Raw genomic sequence first — 27,459 nt, forward strand, 5'->3', positions numbered from 1 at the left:
TGGTCCAAACGCTCGCAGAGGCCAGGGCGCAGCGCAAGGCGACCTTCGCGCACACTACCAACAACTCCCCAGCAACATTCTGGACAACATTCTTTGCCAGATACGGAATCGATTTCAAGACCACGAAAAACTGTTGTTTCTCTCCCTTCTGGACCCCCAGCACTTTCAGACATACCGGAGAAAGTTTCCACAAACAGCCTTTTCCAGCTTAACACATGACTTTGTGTTAAGCTGGAAAAGGCTGTGCACTGTTCGATCTGCCCCGACTAAAAACAGAACTGACTGTAATGTATGCCCTGACTGATTTTGAAGGGAAAAGTCCAGCTGATCTCTTTGATTTTCTTAGGAGCAAAGAACTGAGTGAGAGTATGGGACAGCTTTATGCACTGGCTTGTTTGGCTGTGACAATCCCTGTGTCCACTGCTTCTGCTGAGCGGTCATTTTCGGCCTTAAAGCGAATCAAAACATACGCCAGAAACACGACTGGACAGACGCGGCTTTCAGCATTGGCCTCCATGTCGATAGAAAAGGATTTGTTGTTGGAAATGAAACGCACAGATAAACAGTACAACCAAGTGTTCTTGAGGAAAGAAAGGAGAATGGATTTTGTGTTAAAATAAGTGTTTTGGGGGACAGCCGTTTTGGTGAGTGCAAGCATTTTATTTATTTAATTTTTCATATTTAATATGTTTTTGTAATTTTATTTCGTTCATATCAAATCAATGATAACGAAATAAAATGACAAATATACTAAAAATGAAAAAATAAATTCTTGCTCTTCTGCAATGTATGTAAATAATGTGGCGCACTGGCGCAGTTGTGTGATTGTAGTGGAAGTACACAAAGAGACTTGTTTCATTGTGTCGCTGTCGCATGTGGGCCTATTGTCAAGAACAAATGTGGCTGTCTTGTTGCTGTCTTTCTTATATTAAACTGCAATTTTGCAATTTAGTGTACAATCTTGTTAAAGCTTGCCTATTCTTGGTGGACTTATTAAAACTTTTTAGACAAATAATTTTAACTTCCCTTTTATTTGTCAGTGTGACAGTACCACGTATAGTGATAAGTTTTAATTGCTGATGCAGGTTTATTGATTTTTAAATGCTCCGGAAAATAGCCCGTGTTGAACACGATTGAGGTGATGCAACACCCAGTAGTGCGTAAGTGTGTTTCTGTATATTATTTCTCCAGCCGTGGTGTCATAAATGATGGTATTATGAGGGGTATTTATTCAAGTCGGACTAAGTAGGACATCACTGAAGGCCTAGGTGTGAAATGCACGGCCCGCCACTGCTAAATACACCTGTGACCTGCTCACTGCTGACAAACCCTCAAGAGCTCTCAGATCATCAGGCACTGGTCTCCTGACTGTACCCATAATAAGTAGTAAATCTGGTGAGGGTGCATTTAGTTATTATGGTCCTACTCTCTGGAACAAACTCCCGTATGACATAATATGTACAACTACTGTATTGTCTTTTAAAAGCAAACTTAAGACCTACCTGTTCTCTCAGGTCTATGGTTAGTTAGCGCCTTCATATCTCTCTCTGTCTCTCTCTCTCTGTAGGTATGGGTGGGTATATTATGTTGGTGGTTGGGTGGTGACTAAACCTAAAGAACTAAATTAAAACTAAAACTGTATTCCTTTATTAATATTACCACTACTTTTTTCTTTTCTCTTCTCTGTAGTGTATGTGTACATGCCTTTACATCCTAATTTATTTTATTTTGTGCATATTTGTTGTGTGTGAAGCACATTGAGGCTACATTGTATGAAATATGCTATACAAATAAAGTTGACTTGACTTTGTTATGCTTACAGCACTGTAAGGAAAAACAATTTTTTTGTCAGTGTCCCTGTTACTTTGGACAACCAACAGATCTCACTGTCAACAGCTTTTATTGGAACTCTTCACTCAGTACAGAGTAGTGCTAATAGCAGTAATGCTGCATTTCAGCCAGAGAATGAGCATCTCAGGTTGCCCTCTGCCTTCTTGTCAGTTTATTGAGTTGATTGTGATGCCAGATGTCTATTGGCTGCTGTTGCTTAACTTAACTCTATAAAGCTCCTGGGATGGCAGGCAACAGGAGAAGCCACATGTTTGCTGGAGAGCTAATTGGCCCATGTTTGTGAGGAAACCATGCAGGAAAACACACACACACACACACACACACAGAGAGAGAGAGAGAGAGAGGCAGAAATTCAAAGCAACAGAAGACAGCCACACTGAGAGGCCTGTGTTTGCTTGTATTCTCTGAAGCTCACTGTGAATTGGCCTTTAAAACTTTAATGGAACACAGAAAAGCATCAAAGCTTACTCAGGACCCCTTCAAAGGATTTAAGTGCTGCAATTTTCATGACGCCACAAGACAACTTTGTTAATGTCAGACACTTTCAAGTAGGATAATGAGGACTTGGGATGGCACTAGAGAAAAGGTCATAGGCTGACACATGCACAGATAGACCCCATGTGGTGCTATATATCTAAGTTTATGTGTATGTGTGTGTGTGTGTGTGTGTGTGTGTGTGTGTGTGTGTGTGTGTGCATGTGTAAAGGTACCCCTCTTCAACTGCTTGTCAACGCAAATATTTAATCAGCCAATCACATGGCAGCAACTTGTGTATTTAGGCATGTAGACATGGTCAAAACGATCTGCTAAAGTTCAAACCGAGCATCAGAGTGGGGAAGAAGGTGATTTTAGTGACTTTGAACTCGATAAAGTTGTTTTGATGCCAGACAGGATAGTCCAAGCATTTCAGAAACTGCTGATCTTCCTTGGTTTTCTCACAAAAACCATTTACATGGTCCAAAAAAGAGAAAATATCCAGTGAGCGGTAGTCCTCTGGATATGAAAATGCCTTGTAAATGCCAGAGGTCAGAAGAGAATGGCCAGACTGGTTGGAGCTGACAGAAAGGCAACTCAAATAACCACTCGTTACAGCCGAGGTCTGCAGAAGAGCATCTCTGAACACACAACACATGGAACTTTGAAGCAGACGGGCTACAGCAACAGAGGACCACACCAGGTGCCAATGCTGTCAGCTAAGAACAAGAAAACTGAGGCTACAATTCACACAGGAGAATGGAAAACATTGCCTGTTCTGATTAGACTTGATTTCTGCTGCAAGATTGGGACGGTAGGGTCAGAATGTGGCATAAACAAAATGACAGCATGGATGCATCCTGCCTTGTAACAAAGATTCAGACTGCTGCTGTTGGTGTAATGGTATAGGGGAGATTTTCTTGCCACAATCTGGGCAGGAGTCCACAGCTCATGTCAAATCTCTGGCACACAGTCACAGAGAGCCTGGGAGTGAAACTCCACCACCTAAAACCTGCAAGCTACTAGGGTATGTGAGCGTTTCTATCACTGTTTGAAGGCTGGTCTCTGAGCCAGCTTCAAGGACAGCAGCTGGGTCAACAGACTAACTTGGGTCATGTTGGGCCTCAGAACCGCTCCTGAAGAGGACCTCCAGTCCCTCATCCTCTGAACTGGTTTACGGCGGACCTTTGTGGGTCGCGGGGGATTTCATCCCCAACACCACAGCTCTCTGCTCTGCCACTCACCAACGGACCACATTACTGGATGATGCCAGAGTTTTTGCACCGCTCCCCACTACACAACACAGCCCCCTCAGTCTCACATCCACAAACTCACAAGAAGAAAAATACGTATGGGACATTGACCCCCCGCCAAATTGATTTTATTTGTTTTGTATGCAATCATTTTTTTCTGTTCTGATGAATTCTGGGGGGGTCGACAGTATGTGGTGGACTTTCGTCATCTGGGGTCCAACACAAGCATTTAAAATATGTTATGTGCCTTTCCTTTGTTGTTTTACCTCAGCGTTGACACAATGACAGTTAGATTCAGTCTGTGGAGAGTGTCACTGTTCTGCTCAGCTTCTTGGAAGAGTAATATTTCTGATGTGAGTTGTTTTTTGTTAGCCTATTAAAAATAAAAGAAACACTTTGGCTGGTCCTGATGCGCGCTGTGTTAAACGGGCCTCAGGCATATTTACAAGGTATTTTATTTTGAAACATTTACAGGACCATGTTGTCTGCTGTGCAGGAGCTTGCACGACTTCATAAGTGAGTGGAATTTGTGCTTATAAATATGGAAATACAGATCTCAGAGCATCAGGCAGCATCGCAGCAGCGGCGGCGATGCAGCAACAAAGCAGCAATGTGTGTGTGTCTAATTTAAAACACAGTGCCATCATGACAAAAAGCCTGCATTTAAAGGGTAAAAATTCAGAAAATTAAGGAATATTTGGTATTTATGATTGGGACTGATGTTGGGTAAAAAGTAAACTCAATGAAAGTAGAAAATCAAATTAAACTTTTAAAGCTTGATTTTAAATAGCGTATTTTGTGCACAGAGCAATACGAGTGTTTGCAGTATTAGAGCTGGCCCTAAGGGTTAACCAGAGTTGAAGCTGAGGGACATCACCATCTTTAAATTAAAGCCAACTTCAAGTCAATGACTTCTGTTCATCAGAGTTTAATAAAACTTCCTCATAATACAAATTCAACCGATGCTGATTTCTTGACTCTTTAGTGATTAAAATATTCATGAGACAAAATCTGTGACTTTTGATCAATAACCTACAAAAATAACTGTCCTATTAAAACCTCTTACTCCTCATATCACCAATGCATGCAAACTAACAGGCATATCAAAGCACGATGGTTACTTGTTGTTAATGCAGACACCATATTAGTTTGCTATTGTTACAATAAAACCAGGTGGGCGTAAACGGCATAGCTGAGAATGATACATGTGGAGCTTCTCACACAGCGGGCAGATACACACATAGTCAGCTCATATTCACAGTGCCGTCCATCACACGTCACTGTGACTAACATTTTTATGTTACATTTCAGAAAACAACAGGATCACAATATTGTAATGACTAATAACTTAGACAAACAAAAATAGAAAAAAAAAGAGTTAATCCATGCATTTATGACTCAGTAATATTGTAGACATTTGAAACAAATTAAGTAAACAAAATCAAACAGGATCATTGGTCACCAAAAAAAATTGGTGCTTCTCAACACAATACTGCATTACAGGAGCAAAGTCGTACTGAATACTAAGAGATGTCACATGAAGGCCCACCAGGAACGGAAAGGAACAACTCCCAGTCTTTTAATTTGAAATTTTTAGGTATATCTGTGTCAGTGTATATGTTTGCTCGTAAGTAACAAGAAAGGTCAGTACAGAAATGTCCTGATGTGTGTGTGTGTATGTATGTATATATGCAGGGTTCCCAGAAATTCATAGGCAAAATTTAAAAACTTTTAAATGACTTTTCAAGGACCCAATCATAACATGTTTTTCCTTGTCCCACTTGCCCAGTATTCTTTATAACACTTTGACATATCAGATTCAAAATTTAACTAAACATAATGTCAGGCAGCTGGCAAACATGAAGGGAGAGACGGAGAGCAGGAAGAGAATGAAGAAATGTACGTGATGGTAAATGAAACGTCACACATGGACGCATTTAAGCACTTCATGATGTTGACAGCTACAGAAAATTAATTTACAAAATTGTTTCGTTACAACAATTTTTTTCGTTTGGATTATTTAAAAGTATCATTACACAGGCCAATATTCCATGACTTCTCCAAAACTTTCAATGACTTCAACTGACACACACTATTATGCAAAAGTCACAGGCCACCTTATACTTTGTTGTTTTAGTAAGGTTATAATGATCATACATTTTTATTCCTCAGTACTCTCTTTAATCAAATACAACCAGAACATAAGGGAAATATGTATACAGTATTAAAGACGCAAATATTTCAGAACAAATTAACTTCAACAAGCTTAAATTTCAAGCATTTAGTGTGACCTCCCTTTCCACTTAGCATGTCTTGAACTCTCGTGGGCAGACAAAATGAGATTTACAGTACTAATCTGCTGAATTTACACCAGGCTGCATTCAAGACATGTCACAGCTCAATACTGATTTTGGGCTACCTTTGTTCATGGTCGTATGATTCCATGTTTCACACTACATCTTGACTGCAGTCTGAAAAAGTCATTTTGTCCTGACCTTATATATATATATATATATATATGTCCTGATAAAATTGGTTCAAGGTAAATTGTTAAATTGTTGTTTTCACATGACTGTTCCTCTAATGAGAAGCCAGTGTTGGAGCCACTTTGAAGCCAGTGTTGCAGTGTTGCTGGACAGTGCTAACTGTGGACAAGTGAAAAGTCAGTGTGGTTCACAGACTTCAACTCCTCCTCAGACCCACCACTGATCCCGTCTTGGCGTCAAAGTCCCATGAGTCTCATTAAAGCTCGACTCTAGTGGTTTGGAGTTGAGTTCACATGTCAAATGGGTAAAAAATAAATCTTAAAGCAGGTTTGAGCTTAACGACAGGTAAAAGTTGGTTTAAAAGGGTCATAGGAAAACAAGCTAAACTGAAGACCTAAACATGCACTTTAGGCACAAAGTTTTTCACATGTAACCAATGTACTTGAACAAAAAAAGAGCACTTTGCATTTGTTCATACGCCATGAGCCAACTACAATTTGTAACATTTCTCCTGCAACATATTTGTTTCTTAAGCACTGTACTTAAAAAAAGTAACATGTTATAATGAATAGTTAGGATGATTTTAACACAATTTCCCATAAGCTCCAGGTGATTTCAGTGGGAGCTGTGGTTTTCTGTATTATTGTCTGTAGTAGACACTAAACATGGAGAGTAAAGTGTAGATTGTGGAGTTGCAGAGGCTAGGGTAACAGCAGCCAGAAGGAATTCATAGAGCCCAGAGGGCTGCACCACAAAGCCAGTTCATCAGAGCCAGACTCTCTTTGACTGAGCTGCTGGACAAACCCTGCAGCCTTGCTCTGAGCTAACAGGAACCTTGAGCATAGTTGGTGACCATGCTTATCTCCCGTCTCTGTTAACTCACGCTTAATGCTTCAGGCCCAGAGCGTGTTTACAGATGCGTTCAGTGCATCATTTGATACTTAAAAATGATCAATCACATGCCGCCTACTTCTGCCTTCAAAGAATATTAAATGTATGAGGCCTACCATAAAAAGCTACACTGTTGCTTAAATGAAAGCGAGAGAGGGGCGCTGGCAGAAAATGCCTACATGTATGAATGCACAGGTGAATGTAATATTTATTTTGTCACTCTGTTTATTTCTAACTAACAGCAGCTCATCCTGCAGCTCTAAAACTTTAAAACTGATGCAGCAGATTGACTCTGTCCAGTATTAAAGGAGACATAAATCGCTGTAGTTTTTGGACAATTCAAAGTGAAATTAATTTTACTTATTGAATATTGTCTGTGGTAAATATCAATAGAATAATCAGCTGTAATATACCAGCAATGTAAAATACACTGCAGCAAATCAAAACTAAGCATATAAACATAACCCACAGTGATAACAACATGGTATGATCTAAAGGAAGAGATTTTTATATGCAGGTAACGGTCATCCTTATTAAAAAAAAAGAGTGAAGTGTTAATATTTAATGCTACCTGTAATTTTATAGAAGCTTCTTATAGAATCACTGTGGACAAGAACACTACAGACACATTCAGCAGTTCACTAAGAGCAACAACAACCACATGAATCAAATAAAACAGTATTCTTGCTATGATTTTCTGCATCACTGAAAACTTAAAGTTCCTGTTCACAGAAAAAAAAAAAAAACATGACGCGATGCATTCAGTAAGTTTCAGTACGTTCAGTAAGTAAAATTATGGCTCAAAATGTTTAATAGTGTATTTATAACATTTTCCCTCAGCTGAGAATCTGTATGTATCTCATATGCTGACACTGATTAAAGAGTGATGCTACTCAGAAGATGCAAGGGGCTTTTCAGCTGATTTCAAGCTGAGACTTGGAACACAACCTGCTCCTGACCAGGTTACGTTTGCAGCATCAGTTGCCATGGCAATGTGGCCAGACAGCCACCTTCGTAGGACTTAACATACCTCGCTAAGACATTAACCTTTGTGGTACGGCCCCCCGGTTTCATCCGTAACTCTCATCTAATTTTGTAGTGATGGGTCACACTGCCCATGGAGACAGCTGTGCTGACAAAAACTCAAACGGACGGCTAAAAAATTGTGACTGAAACTCATTTGGGTTAAACAAGGTGAAGGACACGAAACACCTGCAGGAGGAATGTTTGAGCTAAAAAGGAGCAAAGAAAAAAGGATAGTGGCTGGAGGGGTCCAGCAGTGTAACCTGTGTCCTGGTGTCTCTCAGTACATAAAGAGTAAGAGTGGTTAAATATGTGAGCCCAGCTGCAGGCTCCTGTACACACAGTGAAGGAGTGGTTAACAAAGTATCTGTGGCAAACATGAAGCACAGTGACATTCCCAAAGTGCACTCACAGCCACACCAGTAGGAACAATGGCAACCATTCTTCTCCAAATAAGCAGTAACTACATCCTATGGCAGGACAGTTCCTTTAGGATTTCCAACACATGAAGTGGGATGTCTCCTAGTGCCATGATCCAGGCTAGTGACAGAGCAGCAGCTGTGCCATGAACATGGTGGCTGCTCACAGCTTCTTATTCCTTTTCAGAGCAAAGGCCTAACAGCTGGCCTCCAAAACACCAAAGAATCCTTTTCATCCAAGTTCCCCAGGTGGGACATGGTTATCTGTATCACAGGCAATAACACTCTGCCATTGTTTTGAGAAAAGAAACATGTTTTAAAATCGTATCAGTGAGACTCCTTTAAATTTCCTTGAGAAAAAAAAGGTCTGTTTTTCCAACAATGGGTAATCCATCTCATTTTAAAATGTTGTACATAGTGGTTTCAGCCAGCAGAGCCCCTCAGTGCTCTGCTCATCTTTCAGTGTTTCCAGCTTCCTTTAGAAAGCAACATCTTTTTGTGTTTTTTTTTTCTGTCTTCTTTGATGTGGGCAGGTCCTCAGTAGTTGTGTGCAGGTTTCTCCTGCTGGTATCTGTAGGGAGAGCCATGTTAGGGTGGTCAGGAGGAGGTCCTCAGGCCTCAGAGCTCAGGGAGGTCCTTGTTGGACTGGGAGGGAGGCGAGCTGCTGCACTGTGCTCTGTGCGGAAACTGTAATCATACTGACAGAAGGACATTCAAACATTAGTACTTTGTAATGTGCTCAGGCCAAAATCATCCAAGTTTACTCTGAATTCATCAAATCATTTGGGGTTTTTCAACAACACGATACATCAAACATAAGGAGCTCACTTCCATCTGCTGGACACAGTGTGTAATTACAGAAACAATTACTGAAAAAGCAATGTGAATTTATACCACCACCAGGTCTCTCCATCATCTGCTGCTGTAAATGTTTTTCACTTTAACAGCCAGTGTTTTCCACTCATAGCAAAGCCCAACCCTGCAGTTTAAGTGTCATTCCTGTTCATAACATATATTGCAGTGTACTATAACCATTTCAGGTGTGTCCAATTTCAGTTTGACCTCTATATAAAGGGGTAAATAAAGATGGACAACATGACAGTTACCCCAAAATGTAACATTTCGCTATTGGCAGACTCCAGCTCCGAATGATATCACCATCGCAAGATGGCAGCGACTGTAACTGGGATATTTTACCCTCACGTAAGCGTAGAGGGGGTAAGTGGGGGCGTGTCATCTGTCTTTATATACATTCTGCAGTCTGACCTTGTTAATGCAATAGCCCATACTTTGGTGAATACTGTACTGTACTGTACTGTACTGTACTGTACTGATAAAGTAATGAAAATTACATTAGTTTGTTATAAACTGAAATTCTCCAATATGTCATATGATATATATTATAATGTTAGCAGTACTTTAAATTCATACCATTTGTCTACTCACCTCTTTCTCAATCTCAGCCAGTGACTTGATGGTGATGCCCATCAGATCCACCTGCTGCAGCTGAACATATATAGCAGCAAGGGTTAGTTTGTTGGTTAGCTGTCCACTTATGTGAGCAAGTTCAACTTGCTTCAAGAACTTTGGTGTTTCTGTACAGTTATTTTCTTTCAACTACAGAGTATCTGACAGCCAAACAGGAGAGTCTTACAGGTTATAGCATGCTTTAACACTGCTGCAGGGCTTCAGACAAAATGTCTACATTGGTATCATTGGTGCACCTAACTGTTATGTAACTTCATCAGGCAATGATTTACTTGCACCTCAAGTTATTCACTGCATCTTTTGGCAAACCTATGACCAGGTCAACTTGCCACCAAGGGGTTAAAGACTCAGTGTAGGTAACTTACATCAGATGAGGCACAGGCAAACTTCTCAGAGATCATGAAAGGCACTCCATCCATAGCTGAAAGAGACAATTCAAAAAAGGCTCAGTAAATGTGTCTATTACAGTAGCAGCACAGAAGTAACACAACACAGAACACATCTAATCACAAACAGTGTTCCCCTTGGATTCTGTCCAGCAGTGCTGCTGACGGGCCTGATTTTTACTTTGTACTGCCAGGAGATACTTAATTTAAGAGTGTCTGCTTTAGACACATGTGTACAAAGCTGTAAATGAATGAGGTTAATAAATTTCTTTCCATACCCCATTTTTTGGCTGTACCTGACTCACAATTATGCCTGTCGAATCCGATTCAGCCGTTAAATATGAATATTCAACAATTCAGGTTTTTTTCCATATAAAGTTTTAAAGTTTTAACTAGGGCTGAAACGATTAAATACGAGTAAATTAAATAATTTGATTATTAAAAATCATTGAGGCAAAATTCTTTAAGAAGGTGGCAAGGTTTGTAAGAGGGATGCTTAAAGAGTGATGGTGAAGAAAACAAGTGAAAGCCGAGGTAGTGAAGATTACTAATAACAATGAAGACGATGATGAGAGTGGTGGATGTGGATGAAGAAAGTGACCAAGCAAGTCCCCCGGCTAGCACGCATGCAGACGTCAGGGCCACCAGCAGGCCAGGCCAGCACAGGGGGCTCACAGTAGGGGAGCACAGCTGTACAGCCAAGAGGGAGACTCCAGTCACACACACGCACATATACACACCAACACGTGTCAAGAGATAACGTTTGCATACGTGCAGACACATATCACCCTCCTTTTACTTCATGAGGAACACACATGAATTAGCAATTGGTGATAATAGGTAATCAGATAAATGGGGAGAGAGAGGTAGAAATAGTTGTATGAGTGGAGATAATACAAACATGCTTCAAATAAGCCTTGTAGATTTCAAGGTCAGGAAATACCAAACTGTCAGAGTGCCGCTTGTGCTTGTTAGCTTCGCTTGCTAGCTCTGCTAATATGTTGTACCTCTGCAGTTCGTTGTTCCCAGTTTGATGTTCTTACACCCATCGTTATGTTGAAGCCAAGGAGTAAATTGTAGTTTTTTAACTTTATTTTTATACACACTAACACTGCCATGTGTGGCAGGAGTTTTATTGGCCCATTTTAAGATTTTTGATTTTGCGGAGAGAATGGAGAAGACAGCGTGCTGACCTGAGATAGCATACAGGTTGGAGTTCTGGTGCTCATAGTCTGGTCTGGTAGTGTTCTTCCCTCTAAAGCTGGCTGGGAGGGTCATGGAAATATGCCTTGGTGACAAAGCAAAATTAAAAACAGCATCTGGTTAATTCAATGGAGACAAAACAATGATTCTATGCATCTGTCCCCTGCTGCTGATTTTACTCCCCAAAAAAAGCAAAGTAAAAGTTTTTACTCAGTTATGCTGACAAACACTTTTAACCCGATTAGACTTGAGGTCAATTTGATTTAATTAAATACGGACAAGTAGGTAAATATTAAATAACATGATCATATGATTGCAATGTCCTGTATACAATTTGCACACATTTGTGTTCTTTGGGGTCAGTTGACCATGAGCTGTTTAAGCTGTATAAAACATATAAGAAGTATCAGTATTTTACACACATATTTTTTTGATTGTCAGGATGATATTTAGGCCACTATAACGTGCAATTTTGTAATCCCTCTGCTTTAGGGCCCTAATCTACCTGAGAATACCCATAGTAGTGTGACAACCACTGATATTGAGAAAGAGACTTTTAGTGCTGATCGTCCTGTCATCTTTCAACCCCCAACAGCAGTTTTGGGACTAACGCGTTACTAAGTAACGCATTACAGTAACTACGTTACTTTTACGGTAACGATTACAGTAACTAATTACTTTGTCAAAATCAGTCACGCGTTTATCGTTACTGTGATTTAAACAGGCTCGTTACCCGTTACTTCACGTGCATAACTCAGGAATATAGTTTCCGTGGTGGACGTGACGCGGACGTCACGTGACACGGCGACGTCACGTCCGCGTCAATAAATGAAAACAACAATGGCGGCAGTCGACGGCAGTCCAGGCATGGGATTTCTTACGTGGAAATATGGACATTATTTTTCCTTTGTTACGGCGAAAGACGAGAGGAATATTGTGGTGACCTGCAATCTGTGTGTAGGTTCGAAAACACTATCCTCATCAAAGACCAGCAACTCGAATCTGCTGAAACATCTATCAAAAGTTTCAAAATATACGGTATGTTGTGTTTTGTTGATGCACTGCATCGTAGTGATAGTGATACTGGGTACAATGATCAAATTTTACAGTTGTTTTGTCAAACACTATGCCACATCAACCCCAAAATAAAGTGTGTGCATTAATAAGATAATTTAGAGTAAAAAAAAAAAGTTACTTTCCCTAGTAACTAGTTACCTTGGAAGTAACGAGTAACTTAAAGTAACTGAGTTACTTTTGAAAGAAGTAACTAGTAACTGTAACTAAGTTACTAATTTAAAGTAGCTTGCCCAACACTGCCCAGCAGATACATTACCTTCCAACAATGTAAGGCTTTAAATATATTTCATTTAAAGAGCTATTTAGGTAGTCAGCAAAGAAACTGTATGTACCTGAAATATAAACCTGGGCAACAATTTTGATTATAATCATTTTCTGGAGGTTTAAATTGCTGAGGTCAGATTAACCCCAAGGTTAAATAATGTTATTAAACTAGAGGAAAACATGAGGGTTAAACATGGAGCTGGTACAGAGGAATGGACTGCAGGACATGGCTCTTCGAGTGTATTGATTTCTCTCCTGCCTTCACTTTCACCACAAGCTGAGAGCCTATAAGGAATCCATTATAGGTATGTTCCAATCGGATTGGAAGGATCGGTATCAGGCCCAATCAACACATATTTTAATCAGGATCAGTTATTTTGAGCATGTGTCCTGCCAAATCTTTTGTTTATGTCCGCAGTTATGCAGGTGTGGTAAATGAAGAACAGGATTTGCTGCAGATATTCAGGTTTTATTGTAATCCTGCTACTTCAATAAGTATTAACTGATTTTTTTCATGTTCAACTGAAGCTGCTTCACCACTTTAAGTGGAACTGACATTTTTATTGATCATTTTTAATGAACAAGTTGTACAATCTTGGTTTAATAAGCAGAATAGTGATCATTTTTTTGTTTTTTTGTGACTGATAATGTTAGAATTCTGCTGTAACACTACTATACTACTACTATAACACTTGTGGAATTGTGATTATATTATTATAATGATAATGTTCTGTACTTTTATACAATGCTGCACTGAGTGGATGTGAAAGCAATTTCTGAAGACACATTTTACTTTGTTTACTCTGTTATTTTGTTGAAAACAAATGCAGCACTATTGAGATAAGAGAAATATAAAAACATTTTTATTTGGTTTACTGAAATAAAATAAAAATAAAAAACCTATTTGGACGCAGACATTTTGTTTCTATTGCACTGTAGAGTTATTAAACAGTCAAGTGTATACACTTGATTGATTTAAATAACTTTAAAGTACCTGAGGTATGTAGAAAGTAGAAAGCAGGTTTATTGGTCATTTTTTAAACAGCGGTATTATTCAGGTAAATACAAGTATCTGATCAGGGCTCAGTTTCAGCAGATATTCAATATCAAATAAATCAGATTGCGATTTGGAGCAAAAAGCATGATTGGGACTTCCCTAATCAATCACTAACATTTCCTCTTATGCTAAACATACAGCAACCCACTGTATTACATGTACATGTCATCAAACCACATGAAATTTTAACATGAAGTTCTGCCCATGGAGCCAGTTCGAATGGGATTGGTGACTGTGGCATGCAACCTTGGTAGTTTCAAGAACACAATGTATATTTCGAGAATTAATGTACCATAACTCTACAGCAGACAACATTCCTCTTTTTTTCAACAGCACTACTTTTCTTTTTTTTTCTGTCTGAAAGTGTCTCCTTTTTCTACTTCACTGTGGTCTAAAGATAGATCTGTTTCCTTTCCCTTTAGGCAATGTTTTTTAGTACAGTGAACATCCTCTTTCCTTTTATACGAGTGGAGTAGAGTGTCTCTTAGCCATGTCTGTAAATGCAGGATGCATGTAAGCTAGCTCGAAAAGTGAGGATACATTAAATGTTTGTGAGGTCACACACGTACAAACAGATTGTTAGAGCAGACATACTTGGGCATAGAAGCTGCTGCAACTGCTGGAGCTGAGCTGGAGGAGGAGTTCACATTCTGAATGTTGTTGGTGGTTGGTGCAAGTGCGGAGTCCTGGGCCCGAGGTACGTTCCCCATGCGATACCAGATTCCCATGTTGTTGAGCTCTCTGTTAAAAAAAGTTAATAATATTAATGAGCGAAAGAGCTGAAAAATGTATTCAGATAATATAGAAAAGTTGCATCTTAACATGAAGCATGTCAACTTCATTTTTTTTCTCCATTGCCTCAAGATTTGTGTACAAGTTTCATCTCACAATCTCATTAGTACTATTAGTCCATCAATTTATTAGTCACATGAAACCATCAAAAATTATTTTCAATGAAATAAATACTGTCCTTCCTTGGTGCATTAAAAAAGAAAACAAAAGAAAAGAAAAAGGAAAGAAAGAAAGAAAGAAAGACAGACAGACAGAGAAAGAAAGAAAGACTTTAACAGTGAATAATAGATTGGGAGTGTGAGGCACGTCTTCATATAGGATCCCCTTGGCCTCCTCCTGAGCCTCGCAGTACTGGCCTGGTGTATCTGGTGTATCTCCCTTATACTGTCTCATCCAAGCCCTGTGTCCACACAGTTAAAAGCTCTCATGATGTCATGCTCAGACAGGGTGATAGGTGTGAGTTGGGACTACTGAATTTCACGAACACCATGATTTTTGTTGATTTCTATGACCTGATCTTTCCTTTAAGGTCAGCTGACCGGATCTGGTAGATGGGGCCTCCTTATGTTCATTAAACAAAAGAAATTCCATTTGAATTGAACACTGTATCTTTCTCCTTAGGAGGTAGAAGCACACTTGCCAACCCTCCCAATTTTCCCGGGATACCTCCCTTTTTCTATCTCTCTTTTTATATCTCTCCCGCATTTCTCCTGATTAGAGCCCCCAATTTAGAGCCCCCTACCACGCGCGTAATCTCCACGGAGGACCGGGGGTAAGGGCCCCCCCAACATCCAACAGCAGTGAATACTGAAAAAGTGCAAAAATAGTTATTGTTTTGTTTTTAGGAAACATACCTGAATACAGACTGTGCACATTTGGATACTAGAGCAAAGCTCGTGCCACACATTCCTGTCCGAGCCAAAGTATCTGAGCCCAAGTAATTAATTTTACTATTTTTAAAGAGTGACAAAAAGTGGGCCTAATAAAAACAATCACACCTGGCTGATCACACAGTTGATTGTTAGATCCATCAGAGCAAACTGGGAGCAAGGCAGTGACAGACCTCTCATCCAACTGCTCTCCTTATTATCAGGGGCAGATTTAGTGATTTGGCAGCCTGGTGCCCCAGTCCAACTGCCCTGCTTTGATTTCACTCGTTCTCTGACTTGGAGTGATGGTGGGCTGTTGGAAGCTGTCGAAGAAGTTATGCTGTTCTCTAAACCCTCAGTGTAACTATTATAGACGAGTGCAGGTGATGTAGACACACTGAAAGCTGTTACTGATACAGTCATGCTGCATAATTCATGTAAATATGTTTTGTGAAATTACTGCAGCCTCTGGTGTTAAAGACACGTTTACAGCTTTCACTTTAACCCCACAAGGGAATTTCTGTTTACTATATTAACAGAAGGGAAATTCAGTTTGTCTTTAATTTTTACCGCTAAAATCAAAAGCAAAACTTGTTTTGAGTAATTTAATTCCATCACTGGATCCCAAGCTGCTTACCCTATAAATGTGTACTGAGGCGGGGCCTGTTTGGAGCGTCCCAGGATGCGGATGTCACAGATGGCTGCCTCTGTGGAGTCCCGTGGAATAAATTTGATGCAGAGCCGCCTCTTCCTGAAGGCCTGCTCCTCTGCGGGACACACAAACGACAGACAGAAAGACTAAAGTCACTCCACTGTCAACAGTTTTCTCATTAACTACACATTACTGTCAGAGAGGTTCTCAGCAGACTAATACAGCAGTCCTTATTATTGGGCCCGACTTTTTGGGGCATTTAAAGATTTAATTGTAATCACTTTCAGACCAACACTGTTGCCACTCAGTGATGCTTGCAGTGCCTTTTTATCAGACCAGATTACTTACGAGTGTCAACAGTCTCCTGGATGGGGATGAAACCCACAGGCAGAGTGTCCTTTATATCGATCAGCTTCATGTCCACCAGAACATTGCCCAGATGGCTCTATAGAAAAAAGGTATAGAGGACAGGGGAGAGAGGGAGATAAGTGATGGGAAGGAAAGAGAATGGGGAAAAACAGAAGGAGAAATGGGAATAAAGCAGGGAATGACCTCACCAGCGATTCAATCACATACTTTCTGTATAATGATTTTGATAGGGATGTCCCATGATGCTTTTTTGTTCCTGATCTGAGTCATTTGACATTGAGTATCTGCCCATTCAGAGTCCCGATCTGATACTTGTATTTTCTTAGATAATACAGCTGCACAGTGCATACTTTAAGTAGGCTTCTGTGAAGTTATAAAAAAAAAACATTTAAGTTGTTCTTTTCCATTTTAAAAAAATGTATTAGCCTATTATTATCATTATTATTATTATTATTATTTATTCATTTTTCATTCATTTACTTTACAAAATAAAGTATAAAATGACAAACCCTAACTTTAATTGTGTTGGCCTCATCGCTGTTTCGAGAGAATGTCTCTGTCCCTTTAAGAGTCCAATGTTTGTTGCTCTGGCAGCCTGTCTCAGTAACTTGAATGAACTGTAGTCTGCTGAGTGTTTATTTTTGTCATCTGCACATCTTTTGGAGCAGATTATACTTCATTAATAAATAAACCATGTTGGGAGTTTTTTTGCAAGGCTTGTGTACCTGCAGTGGCGTGGTGAGTGAGGTTGTCGTAAACTTAGCATAGTTGTCTGTCTCTACTCAGTGACAGACCAGAGAAACAGCGCAAAAGGCTAAACGTGAGACTCTCATGCTTAGCTGAAACAAAACAAGTGCTCAGACTGCAGAAAATAACCTAAATAATCAGTCTTGATAATGCGTTTTTGTTTATGGTTTGTGGCGTTTAGAGACAGGCAGGGCTCAGCTACTGCCCATAAGTTCAGCAGAGAGGGGAGATGGACAGCTTAGGGGAGCAGAGGAATGAAGGCTGCACTCCACATTGCTTTGCATTTAATTAAAGCATCTCTGTGACAGCTGATATAAAACAAAGTCTCTATAGGCTACATATTCCCGATCCTTATCTGTCAAAAAAATGCCTTGATGGGCCCTCGATCTGATGTTTTAGTTGATATTAGGACATCCCTAGTTGTTAAGGTTAATGAACTTACATTTTCTTTAGAGAAGACCCTGGTGAAGCAGAGGTACCGGGTCACCTTGGATTTGAAAAGGCCATCTTTCCACAGGTCAGCATCTAGGCCATCTGTTGTTGTAGAGACCTGGAGGCAGACAAGTCAGCAAACTGAGGAAGAAAATACAATATTTGATTTCACATTATTCTTTTAACCTGTCTCAGACCTTTTACATCAACCTTCCATCTTGCATCCACATTTTGGAAAATTCCACCAAATTCTGTGTTTTACAGCTGATTTAATTTCATTACAAAATTTCACAATTCTGTCTGCATTCTCTACCCTACGGCAGAAAAGTTTTTGACAGGTTCTAAAGATGATTTATGAGCACACACTTACTGATTATTATTTAAAAAGCTCCAAATCTAAAATTTGGAAACCATAAATAACTAATTTGTGGCTAGAAAAATAATTGTACCCAGGTCCACTGTAAACTCTGACTTATCTGGCTTATTTTTTTTGCTTCTTACCTATGAGATCATAGGTAAGAAGCAAAAAAAACAAAACAAAACAAAACATGTTAGTATGGGGGTTTAAACTTGTGTCTCATCACACAGTCAGTGATTCAAATGGTTTTAAGCTCTGTCATAGAAGGTACATTGAGATGTATATTTTTAGTTATTGTGGTGGTCATGATTGGAGATTCAACAATTATTTTTGGCTATGTAATAAAAACTGATGACTGTTTTCTCAGCTTTATAAACAAGCTTTTTATCTGTCCTGAGTTGTGTTCAGAAACTTACCACATCATACCCAGTGGGTGCCCTGTTCCTGGAGGCTACCACCCCAACTCCAGTAATTGGGTCCATGGGCATCTCTGGCAAAGCTTCAGAAAGGTCTCGAACCTCAGGCATCTTTGTTGCTTCTTCTGCAACAAAAAGCACCAGGACAGATGAGCTTCTTGGAAAGCCCTCAGAAAAAGAAGGATGGAATCACCTCAATTTGATTCTGTCCCAGGCTTTTTAACACATAGGCCTGTACATGGACGTGTTGATCCCTCTCACTGCTAAAAGCGGTTTCCATTGTATCAGCCTACTGCCTGGGTTTAAAACAAAGAACAAAAATGTCTTTTTTTAAACCCCACATCTCTCTGTGATAATGAGTAACACTGTGTTGCAAAATCTAGCATTTGAGATCTGTGAAGACAAGAAAATTAACATAAATGTTTATGAAAAGTTAGTGTGGCCACTTGGTACTTATGCATTTTGCTTTTAGGTATATTTTGCAAGTTTGGCCTGAAAATCTTTATTGAAATTATTATCTTGTTATTTTTGTTTGTACTTGTAATTCGTGCTACTTATAAATCCAGTTTATGCCACTAATATACTGCGGTCACTTGAATAAAAAAAATAAGTATAAAGCCTCATGAACTATTTCATAATTTTAAAAGGAAGAAACATTATACTGACTAATAAGTAGCAATATGCCGAATTCACAACAACCTGACCCTGATCACTGGGGGTCTGCTAACTCAAACATCTCTGCTGATAAGAAAAGCATGAACAAGTGCCACCACAGTGTAAGTACACGGGATTTAGCATGTCCTCCGTGTCCTGGGCAGGGGACGCAGTGGTGCTGTCATTTCACAGAAAAAGCTTAGTTAACCGTCTGAATGACCACCCCAAACAATTACCGCTCTCCATGTCAAAATAGCATGCCTATTTATCATAACCTCATTGCGTCTGTCACTGTTGTTCTCTTGAAAGGGACCGTTCTTCACACGGAGACAGCTTAGCTTTACGACACAGTTAACAAGCTAGTTGGCTAGCGTTAGCATGCTAGTAGTAATGTAACACTGACTGCGACAAACGAGCTAAACTGTCAGGCGTTGACGCTGGCTGGAGTATTCCTGGCCTGACCGAATGTTATCTACCAGGCTATATAGCGTTCACCATACACACCTAAGTCAATGTAGTAATGTTATCCCACCGTCGAAGAAAACAAGCAGCATTACATGCTACAGAGCCGCTTGAAGACATCGAGTATGCATTGTTAGCTGGTAAACTAGCTAGGTAACTAGCAGAGTAGCGTTAGTCCTCTCACCCAGCGGTTGGCAGATGAATTCGATTGGTGTCCGTGTATTTTCCTCTGTGTTATCCTCTCCCGACCCTTTTCACAGCTTTATAAAGACTCGCATCTTCAAGAAATTGCTGCAACTTGCGAATCAATCCAAAATATAAGCTGCAAAGAATGGATTTGCATGGTGGTTCTCCAGCTAGCGATTTAGGGAGGGTGCCATTGGTGGAGCTGGGGGGGACTGAGGACAGGGGAGTGATCAGTGAGTGGCGGAGCCTCCAGCTCCCTCCCCGGTGCCTGCCTACTTACACAGAAAAAATAGACGGGTGTAGTATTAAAGGAGCAAAATTACATATAACATGTTTTTAGATGCATAAGGCTGGCAAAAATGACTGTTGGGCAGGGTCCCAGACCCTCAGGGACCCCAAAGACTCAAGGTTGTGGCAATTATTTTGTGGTAATCTAATTAGGCTAATTGCTTTTGATTAAAAAAAAGACTAAAAAGATGAACTTGGTATAGTTATAGATGACAAACATCAGGATGATAAATTAATTCAAGTGAATTACAGTACGTCTGTTTCAAGCTTAATCTGATACCATTTAAAGTTGTTCATCGCATCTATCCCACCAACTCCAGACTCACCAAAATATATTCCAGTGTTAACTGTAACAGATGTCATTTGTCACCTGCAAACATGATACATATGTTTTGTTCTTGTCCTGTCTACAAGGTTATTCACAGCCATCTCCTCGCACCTTGCTGAGGCTTTTAACACTGTACTTACAACATGTGCAGAGATGGACATTTTTAGAGTATTACCAGACCATCAAACAATGAGGAGGAAAACATAAGACAGTATTGCCTTTGCATCCTTATTAGCATGCAGTGCAGGAGTCATCACTTGCCCCCAAAGCATCTCTCTGGGTCAAAGACCTCATGATGTTCTTAAACCTGGAGAAGCTCAAGTTAGACTAGAGAGGGTCACCTGGAAAACTTCATATTAAATATGTTTGACTTTTGAACTCCTCTCAGAGTAGTTGAGTAAGACAGTGTGAACGGCACGTAGAAGATTGAAAGAAGAATGAGGACGCTCCTTGTGCCAATATGTCCATCGTCTGACTGCATCAAGAACGTACTTGTTTATACAGGAGTGTAGGCGAGGATTTTGACTCCTGCAGAAGCAAAATGTATGGCTTTGACACTTTGACAAGCTGCTGCACAATGCTAATGAACAGTACAGTACAGTCCAAACTAATGCTAGCACACTCTACATTTAGATGCATTACAAAGAAGTATATAAAGTCAACAACCTTCTGTACATACATTTTATTCCCACTTCAATGACTGAAGCTGAAAATAAAGCAACAGATAGCAATGCCATGGTCAGAAATAGGTTTGCGGAATCATCACAACCCAAAGGTCATCTTTTTCACGGTTACAATACCAGAAATTTTGTACAAAAAAAGGCATGCAATGTCCCTTATAACACAATCGGTTTTTCCTCAATGGAACTGAATAAGAACAGAAACATGATTCGATCTGATACACAAAAACAATTCAAAGAAGGAAGTAAAGCAATACTTGTTGAAATACTTCATTAAAACAAAGGTAAAATGATCTTATCATATACAAGTTGATGCTAGCATACACTACATTTGTATCAAATGTATTTGGATAATCATTTATAGAAAAAAACACTGCTTGTGATAAGGTAACAGATTCTACATGTTTGATCTTTTGGTTCTTGAGACAACATTTGGAAAAGAGAAAATAAAGCAACTGATAGAAATGAGCTGCATCTAAACTAACAATGGTGAGATGGTAGGAATTATTTGGGAAACAAATAATAGGAAAAAATGACATTTTTAAACCCACCTATGCGATAGCTATTGTTGTCCTCATTGCTTCCAAGAACATAAGAAGAAAATACTAGCAAGAAATAAAAAAAATAAAAAATAAAAAAAACAAACAAAAAAAACCTAAACCAAACAGGGAAATGTTTTTAAAAAAGCACTAAAAACGATCCCCCCATATAACATATGGTTTATCTAAATACATAATAATAATAATTATGAATACATTTATCAGGAAACGGTTTCCTAATTTTTCAAAATTTCTAATGATTTCTTGCCAGGTTGTTCATTGTCTTTTTTCTATGTTTTCAAAATAAAACAAACCAGTTTGCACAGGTTTCAGCACTTGTGAAAGACGTCCAAATGCAACACAAGACAACTGATGTCAATCCAGGTTTCAAATGGTTTAACTTTAGCTTTGCTGTATTGATTTGTCACTTAAAGATCCATCAGCATTGGGTATAAAACATCACGTTTACTCTATAAAGATAAGCTGATGAAAACTGTGGCGACCCCTACTCAGTCCAAATCATAATAATGTAAGGTGTCACACTTTGACATTTTGAAGAAAGTGCTTCTTTTCCTCGTGACATATTTTCTGCCAGTTAACCCTTTGTGTGTGCATGACAGCTATACAGATGCACACACACACATACATCAACAAGCAAGGTGATATGGATTAAGCTCACCAGTACCACATCAATAACGAAAGCTTTGAAGAAAAATGAAAAGTGCTTGCTGCCTTTTTCTGTCACAATCTAAATACGAACTATACTATTAATGCTGAGGGTCACTGTTATTTTGTCTGATGCAAAATCAGAAGTTATAAAGAGGATATTCTGTCACTGAACACGAATGATCAGATCTACTCAATACACTTTTTATGGGGCTACCCCACGATAGAGATGACAATAATAAATAATAAATATATCAGATGATGTAAATGTGTCTTCTCTAAGATTGTGCCATACTGTTTAATACCTGTGGAGGTCTCAGGTTTGGATTTTTCAAGGTTTTTTGGACGGATGTTTGATTTGTGTATTTGCCCAAAATATGTATCAGAATGTATTATGCACCATGATATATTTTGTGGTTTGTGGTATACAGTGTCATACAAAATATGATCCAGCCCCACTCCTTGTAAATTCACAATAAAAGTTAATGGAAAAAAGAAGCAGGTATATTACAAACTCCTGGGGTCTTCCATAGAGTCATATGTTAAGGTCAACATCAGTTTCATCTCTCTACAAAATATCATAATCCACATCAACTGTTTAGCTGGAGCACAAAGGCAAGAAGCTGGGGAAACTGCTGATACCAATACAATAGTGCCTTTTGCTAATTTATTCTAAGAAATACAATAATCTTTTTCATTTTTCATTGACTCAAAGCTGTTAAACGGTAAATGTTCACAAAGTACAAGCAGCTGCACCAGGTTTTCCAAAATTTATGATCACAGAAAACACAATAACAAATCTGACATTCCATTACAGCTTTTGGTACTTAGCATTTATCTGTACTGAGTGCTCCCAAAATATTTTAACAAATAACTAAAAAAACAAAAAAGAATTGAGGTTTGACAGCTAGCCCTCTGCACAGTACCTAAAGTCCTGTCTTCATAGTGATGACTAGTCCTACAGAGGCCAGCCAGAAAGAGATCTAAAACGTCTGAGTTAGCATTTAAGCACCTCCGGTTCCCTCGTCTTGAATTTCTGTTTTAAAGGGAAACTGAACCCCCTCTTTTGTCTTGAGTACCTCCTCCCTAGAATGCCATTAAAGGCTAAAACATGTGCAGGTCCTGGGGGGTGGGGTGACTAAGACACGGCCAGTCACTCAATTGTGCTGCCTCCCTACTCCCTGGCACACACACAAAATAGTCGGTTGGTGAGAGGGCAGTGACGGGGTGGTGACAGGGGGCTCTGTTGGTGATGAAGGCAGGCTTCTGCTACCAGGAACAGCCAATAGCAAAATTCAATTGCAATAGCAGGTTTCAACCTTTAGAGGGCAGTCACTATGTATATTTATACACAATATGTAGAATTTTAATACTCTGCAGTCAAATGTCAAGAGTTGGACCTGAATCATTTAACAACACTACTAAATAAGCATATTGTTCCAGTATACACCGAACAGTGCTTCTTGGACACATCCTTGGTGATGAACCCGGGGTCATTGGGTGCTTCGGGTCTTTGATCATCAGACACCCTCGCCCGGGTGACCCGGCCGGATGTGATCAGTCCCCGGCTTGTGTCCAAGTGGCTCACTGTATCACAGATCCCCTCTACGGATCCAAAACCACAGTGAGGCCTTCTCTGCTGCCTCCAGGTTGTTTTGGTGGCTCTTCTTAACTGCAGTCCTTTGAATCCAAGGAGTTTCAGCGTTTGTGGCAAGGACTGACCAGAAAAACCTCAACACTCCACCTCCACTGGTTCACAGCGAGTTCTCCAGCCCTTGGTCTGGCATTCCACCACCAGCTCTGCATATTGTGCCCTTTTACCCGTTGGCTTCCCTGATCCGATCTTCCCAGGGGACAGTGAGTTCCAGCGGGACCACTTGCTTAGTGGATTCTGATGTTATAACCATGTCTGGGCAAAGCAAAGTGGCTGCAATGTGTTCCAGAAACTTAAGCTGTCTTCTTAGGTCAACCTTGACCTTCCAATCTCGTGCATTGGCGATAAGCCCTCCCGAAGAAGTGGGTTGTTGTTGAACTTTCTATCCAGCTCTGATGAAAGTGATAAAGTGATGAGTCCTGTTGCTCTGGATTGCTGTGAAGATTGTGTCTGCCAACACACCCAAAACCTGTTCATGGCGCCAGCGGTACCTCCCCTCATCCAGTGCATTTGGACATGAGCTGAGGATATGCTCCAAGGAGCCTCTCCTCTGGCACAGTTGACATGCTGGGGGATCTCGGCCATGTCCCAAATGTGCAGGTTGGCTGGGCTTGAGAGAACGTCGTAGACTGAAGAGATGAGAAATTTTATACGAGATGGTTCGGCTCTGCAGAACTCTGACCATGTGAACTTGTGGGATTCTGCGTGGTTCCACCTGGTCCAGGCACTTTGATTGTGCATGCCTACCATCCTGCAGCGTCTGTCCTCCTCTTCCCCAGCTCTTATCTCATCCTTGATCAGTCAACGCTTCTCTTTCACACAGGCTTTATCGTAACAAGGCTTAAGGCAGCTACCCAGCCCTTCTCATCCCACCGCCACAGAGCCTACTAGGATGCTGTGACGCTACCTTGCCTTTGCTCTATCCAACACTTTCTGTGCCTTCCCCTTCCTTCTGGTCCTGACAAGAATGCCAGCTGAAGCAACTCTCCTGTTCATGGAGTCGCAACACATCATCACCTCCCTGGCTCGGATGACTTTGAACTCTTCAGTCAGGCCACTCAGGGGAAGCTGCGGTTTGGTGGATCTCCCATACAGGGCAAGGACCTCGAAAGCCCCAACCATTGCTGGTACATCCAAGCCTTTAATGACAATTCGCTCCTTGTCTGCTGGACTGATGGGATGTCCTTCAGGGAACTGTCAAAAACCTTTCCTATGCTTTTGACTGTTTTTTCGGACACCATAGGGATCTGGTTGCCTCCCAGGGTGAAGCGAAACTTGGATGAGTTTCCGGATAGTCTCTGGAACATGATGTCTGTTCAGTGTGGTCACGACAAGCTTGTGGGAGATGGATCGGTAGGTGCTGGTGAAGTCTAACCAGAGGACTGCCGAGTCCCCTCTGTTTTCCTTTACCTCCTGGATCAGCTGGGTCACCAAATCTGTGTGTTATGGACATCCCAGGACTCCAGAAACTCCTCCCTTCTGCACTGAGGTGTTGATGAACCCGTTCTTCAAGAGGTACTTGGTTAAACCCTGAACCACAATCTTGAAGAAGATTTTACTTTCCACACTGAGCAGCGAGATTATGTGGAACTGCTCGATGTTGCTCATGTCTTCCTCTTTCGGGATCCAGACCCCCTCAGCTTGCCTCCAATCAGCGGCCACTTTGTCTCTACACCTAATATACTGTACATTGCTTTGCAACTTAAAAAAAAAAAGTGGTTTGAGGGTTTGGTTACTCTTAAACAGTCTTTAAAAAAGACAGTTGCTAACAAGTAGCTAAATGAAACTACAGAACGTCATCACCTGAAACCACACCAAACACGGCTTCACAGCCTTATTGTGAGGGAGATGTTATATCATGATAGCGTTGTGTTCATTTATAGCTTAACATTAGCTTCCCACTTCCAGCAATGGCATTTAGTCATCCGAATTCCTAAAAATGGTGTCCATTTGTGAAGATTATCTTGCTGAACAAAATGTGTGAGTATCATAAATGTTTGTTTCCCACAGATCTTATTTTCTGCAATAATCCAAAAGTAGGCTTTTTGATGAGGGAACCAGGGTGATGCTAACTTCTGCGTCAGCCTACAGAACAACATGATTCCTGGAACACTCTTTAGGTAACTAGCTTGTAGATCTGGAGCTGCTTGAAGGCCTATTTACAGGGCTAGACTAGCAGCTCCCAGGACTTCAGGCTTTGTACGGTAGCTTGGCGAACACATCCTGGACGTATAGTGCAGTCAGAAAGGATTTTGGACACTTAACAGTGCTCGTTACAGTCTTTGTTTAACACTAGCATAATGGGAAAAAAAAGCAATGACTGTGGAGTTAAAGCACTATCAGTTTTTAAAGTGTGTGAGGGAGTATCTTTACTAAGCATCACCACACAGTCTGTTATGGCAACTCAGTCACCTGACCTCAGTCAAACTGATCATGTGTTTTTCTTGCTGAAGTCTTCAAACCCCCTAATTTGTTCAATTACTTTAAATCACAGAAAATTTGAGATAATGTATACAGAGGGCAATAAATCATGCACACATCACCTGGGTGATGTATAGAAGGGCATAATTACTACTTCCCCCCTTACTTTTTTACAACCCAATTTTTCTCCCCCTCTTGTTGACAAGAGAGGAGAGGTGTTGATAGAAATGCTCATCCACTCTAATAATAAGTTGTTGATTATCATGATTGGCTCAAAGCATAAACTGAAGTTCACATCCCACCTCTGGCCTGTGTTAGTGAAATGACAGAACACCTTCCTGATCAGATAGCTAACATGGAGCACAGACAGTCATACTCCCTGCTCATTGTTATAGGGCCCTTTAACAGAGCAAACCTAGACCACCTCTCTGATCACTGCCCAGTCCATTTCCTCCCGACCTACAGGCAGAAACTACAATCTGATGAGCCCGTGATATGTGTTCCTCTGCACATACAACAACAAACCCTGGTTAACACGACACTCAGACACTACATCAGGCCAAAGAGGAGGGCTACAGTCTGCTGTCAACATTCTGGGATGTTGCTATCATGACTGCGATGTCAACAAAAGCATATGGTGGGATTACGCTACAAAAGAATGTGGTTAGGGTTGGCAAAAAGGGCACATGGTTAAGTGTAGAAAACCCCCCGTCACATTTAGATGGAAGTGAACATCAGACCTCGAAATTAAAGTCTGGGGATTGTTGGACCAATCCACCACCTCTCCCATCCGCCTCATAGGGACCTTGGTGCTCCCGTATAATGTTTTGTTAGAGGAGACATTTATGGCATTTAACTATATTTTGGAAAAACAGTAAATCACTGTTATGTATGTATGTATGTATGTATGTTTGTAAGTATGTATATATGTGTGTGTGTGTGTGTGCGTGTGCTTGAGAGAGAGAGAGAGAGAGAGAGAGAGAGAGTGTATATATATATATATATATATATGTGTGTGTGTGTGTGTGTGTGTGTATGTGTATATATATATATATATATATATGTGTATATATA

General features: G+C 40.3%; 1 protein-coding gene and 1 pseudogene across 2 annotated transcripts; both read right to left on the reverse strand.

The window, feature by feature from the left end:
- Positions 1–4,490: 4,490 nt before the first annotated feature.
- Positions 4,491–20,047, reverse strand: mvb12ba (multivesicular body subunit 12Ba). 2 transcript variants are annotated; one of them, XM_042509599.2, is made up of 10 exons: positions 19,808–20,047; positions 18,508–18,632; positions 17,744–17,851; positions 16,534–16,630; positions 16,171–16,300; positions 14,467–14,613; positions 11,465–11,559; positions 10,251–10,306; positions 9,844–9,903; positions 4,491–9,095 (listed from the first exon to the last, which is right to left on the reverse strand). In XM_042509599.2, exons 2-10 carry the CDS (start codon positions 18,616–18,618, stop codon positions 9,009–9,011), a joined length of 891 nt encoding a protein of 296 aa, XP_042365533.1. In that variant the 5' UTR covers positions 18,619–18,632; positions 19,808–20,047; the 3' UTR covers positions 4,491–9,008. The 2 variants fall into 2 exon arrangements, with proteins under 2 accessions (XP_042365533.1, XP_087927152.1); XM_088071026.1 differs by lacking the exon at positions 19,808–20,047 and adding an exon at positions 19,666–19,801.
- Positions 20,048–21,098: 1,051 nt separating this feature from the next.
- On the reverse strand, positions 21,099–27,352 carry LOC148186125 (uncharacterized; annotated as a pseudogene).
- Positions 27,353–27,459: the final 107 nt, after the last annotated feature.

Source organism: Plectropomus leopardus, chromosome 20 (genome assembly GCF_026936395.1).
Source record: "Plectropomus leopardus strain MGB_pleo_1.0 chromosome 20, ASM2693639v1, whole genome shotgun sequence".
NCBI classification, from domain to species: Eukaryota; Metazoa; Chordata; class Actinopteri; order Perciformes; family Serranidae; genus Plectropomus; species Plectropomus leopardus.

What these genes read in the sequence shown, in the direction of transcription:
- mvb12ba (XM_042509599.2), bottom strand. Translation starts at nt 18,618, where the DNA reads ATGCCTGAGGTTCGAGACCTTTCTGAAGCTTTGCCAGAGATGCCCATG. An exon ending in CCTCAGTACACATTTATAGG is followed by an intron (nt 14,614 to 16,170) that starts GTAAGCAGCTTG and finishes TTTTTTTAACAG; the next exon opens with AGAGCTCAACAACATGGGAA. An exon ending in TTGCCTGTGCCTCATCTGAT is followed by an intron (nt 9,904 to 10,250) that starts GTAAGTTACCTA and finishes ATATATGTTCAG; the next exon opens with CTGCAGCAGGTGGATCTGAT.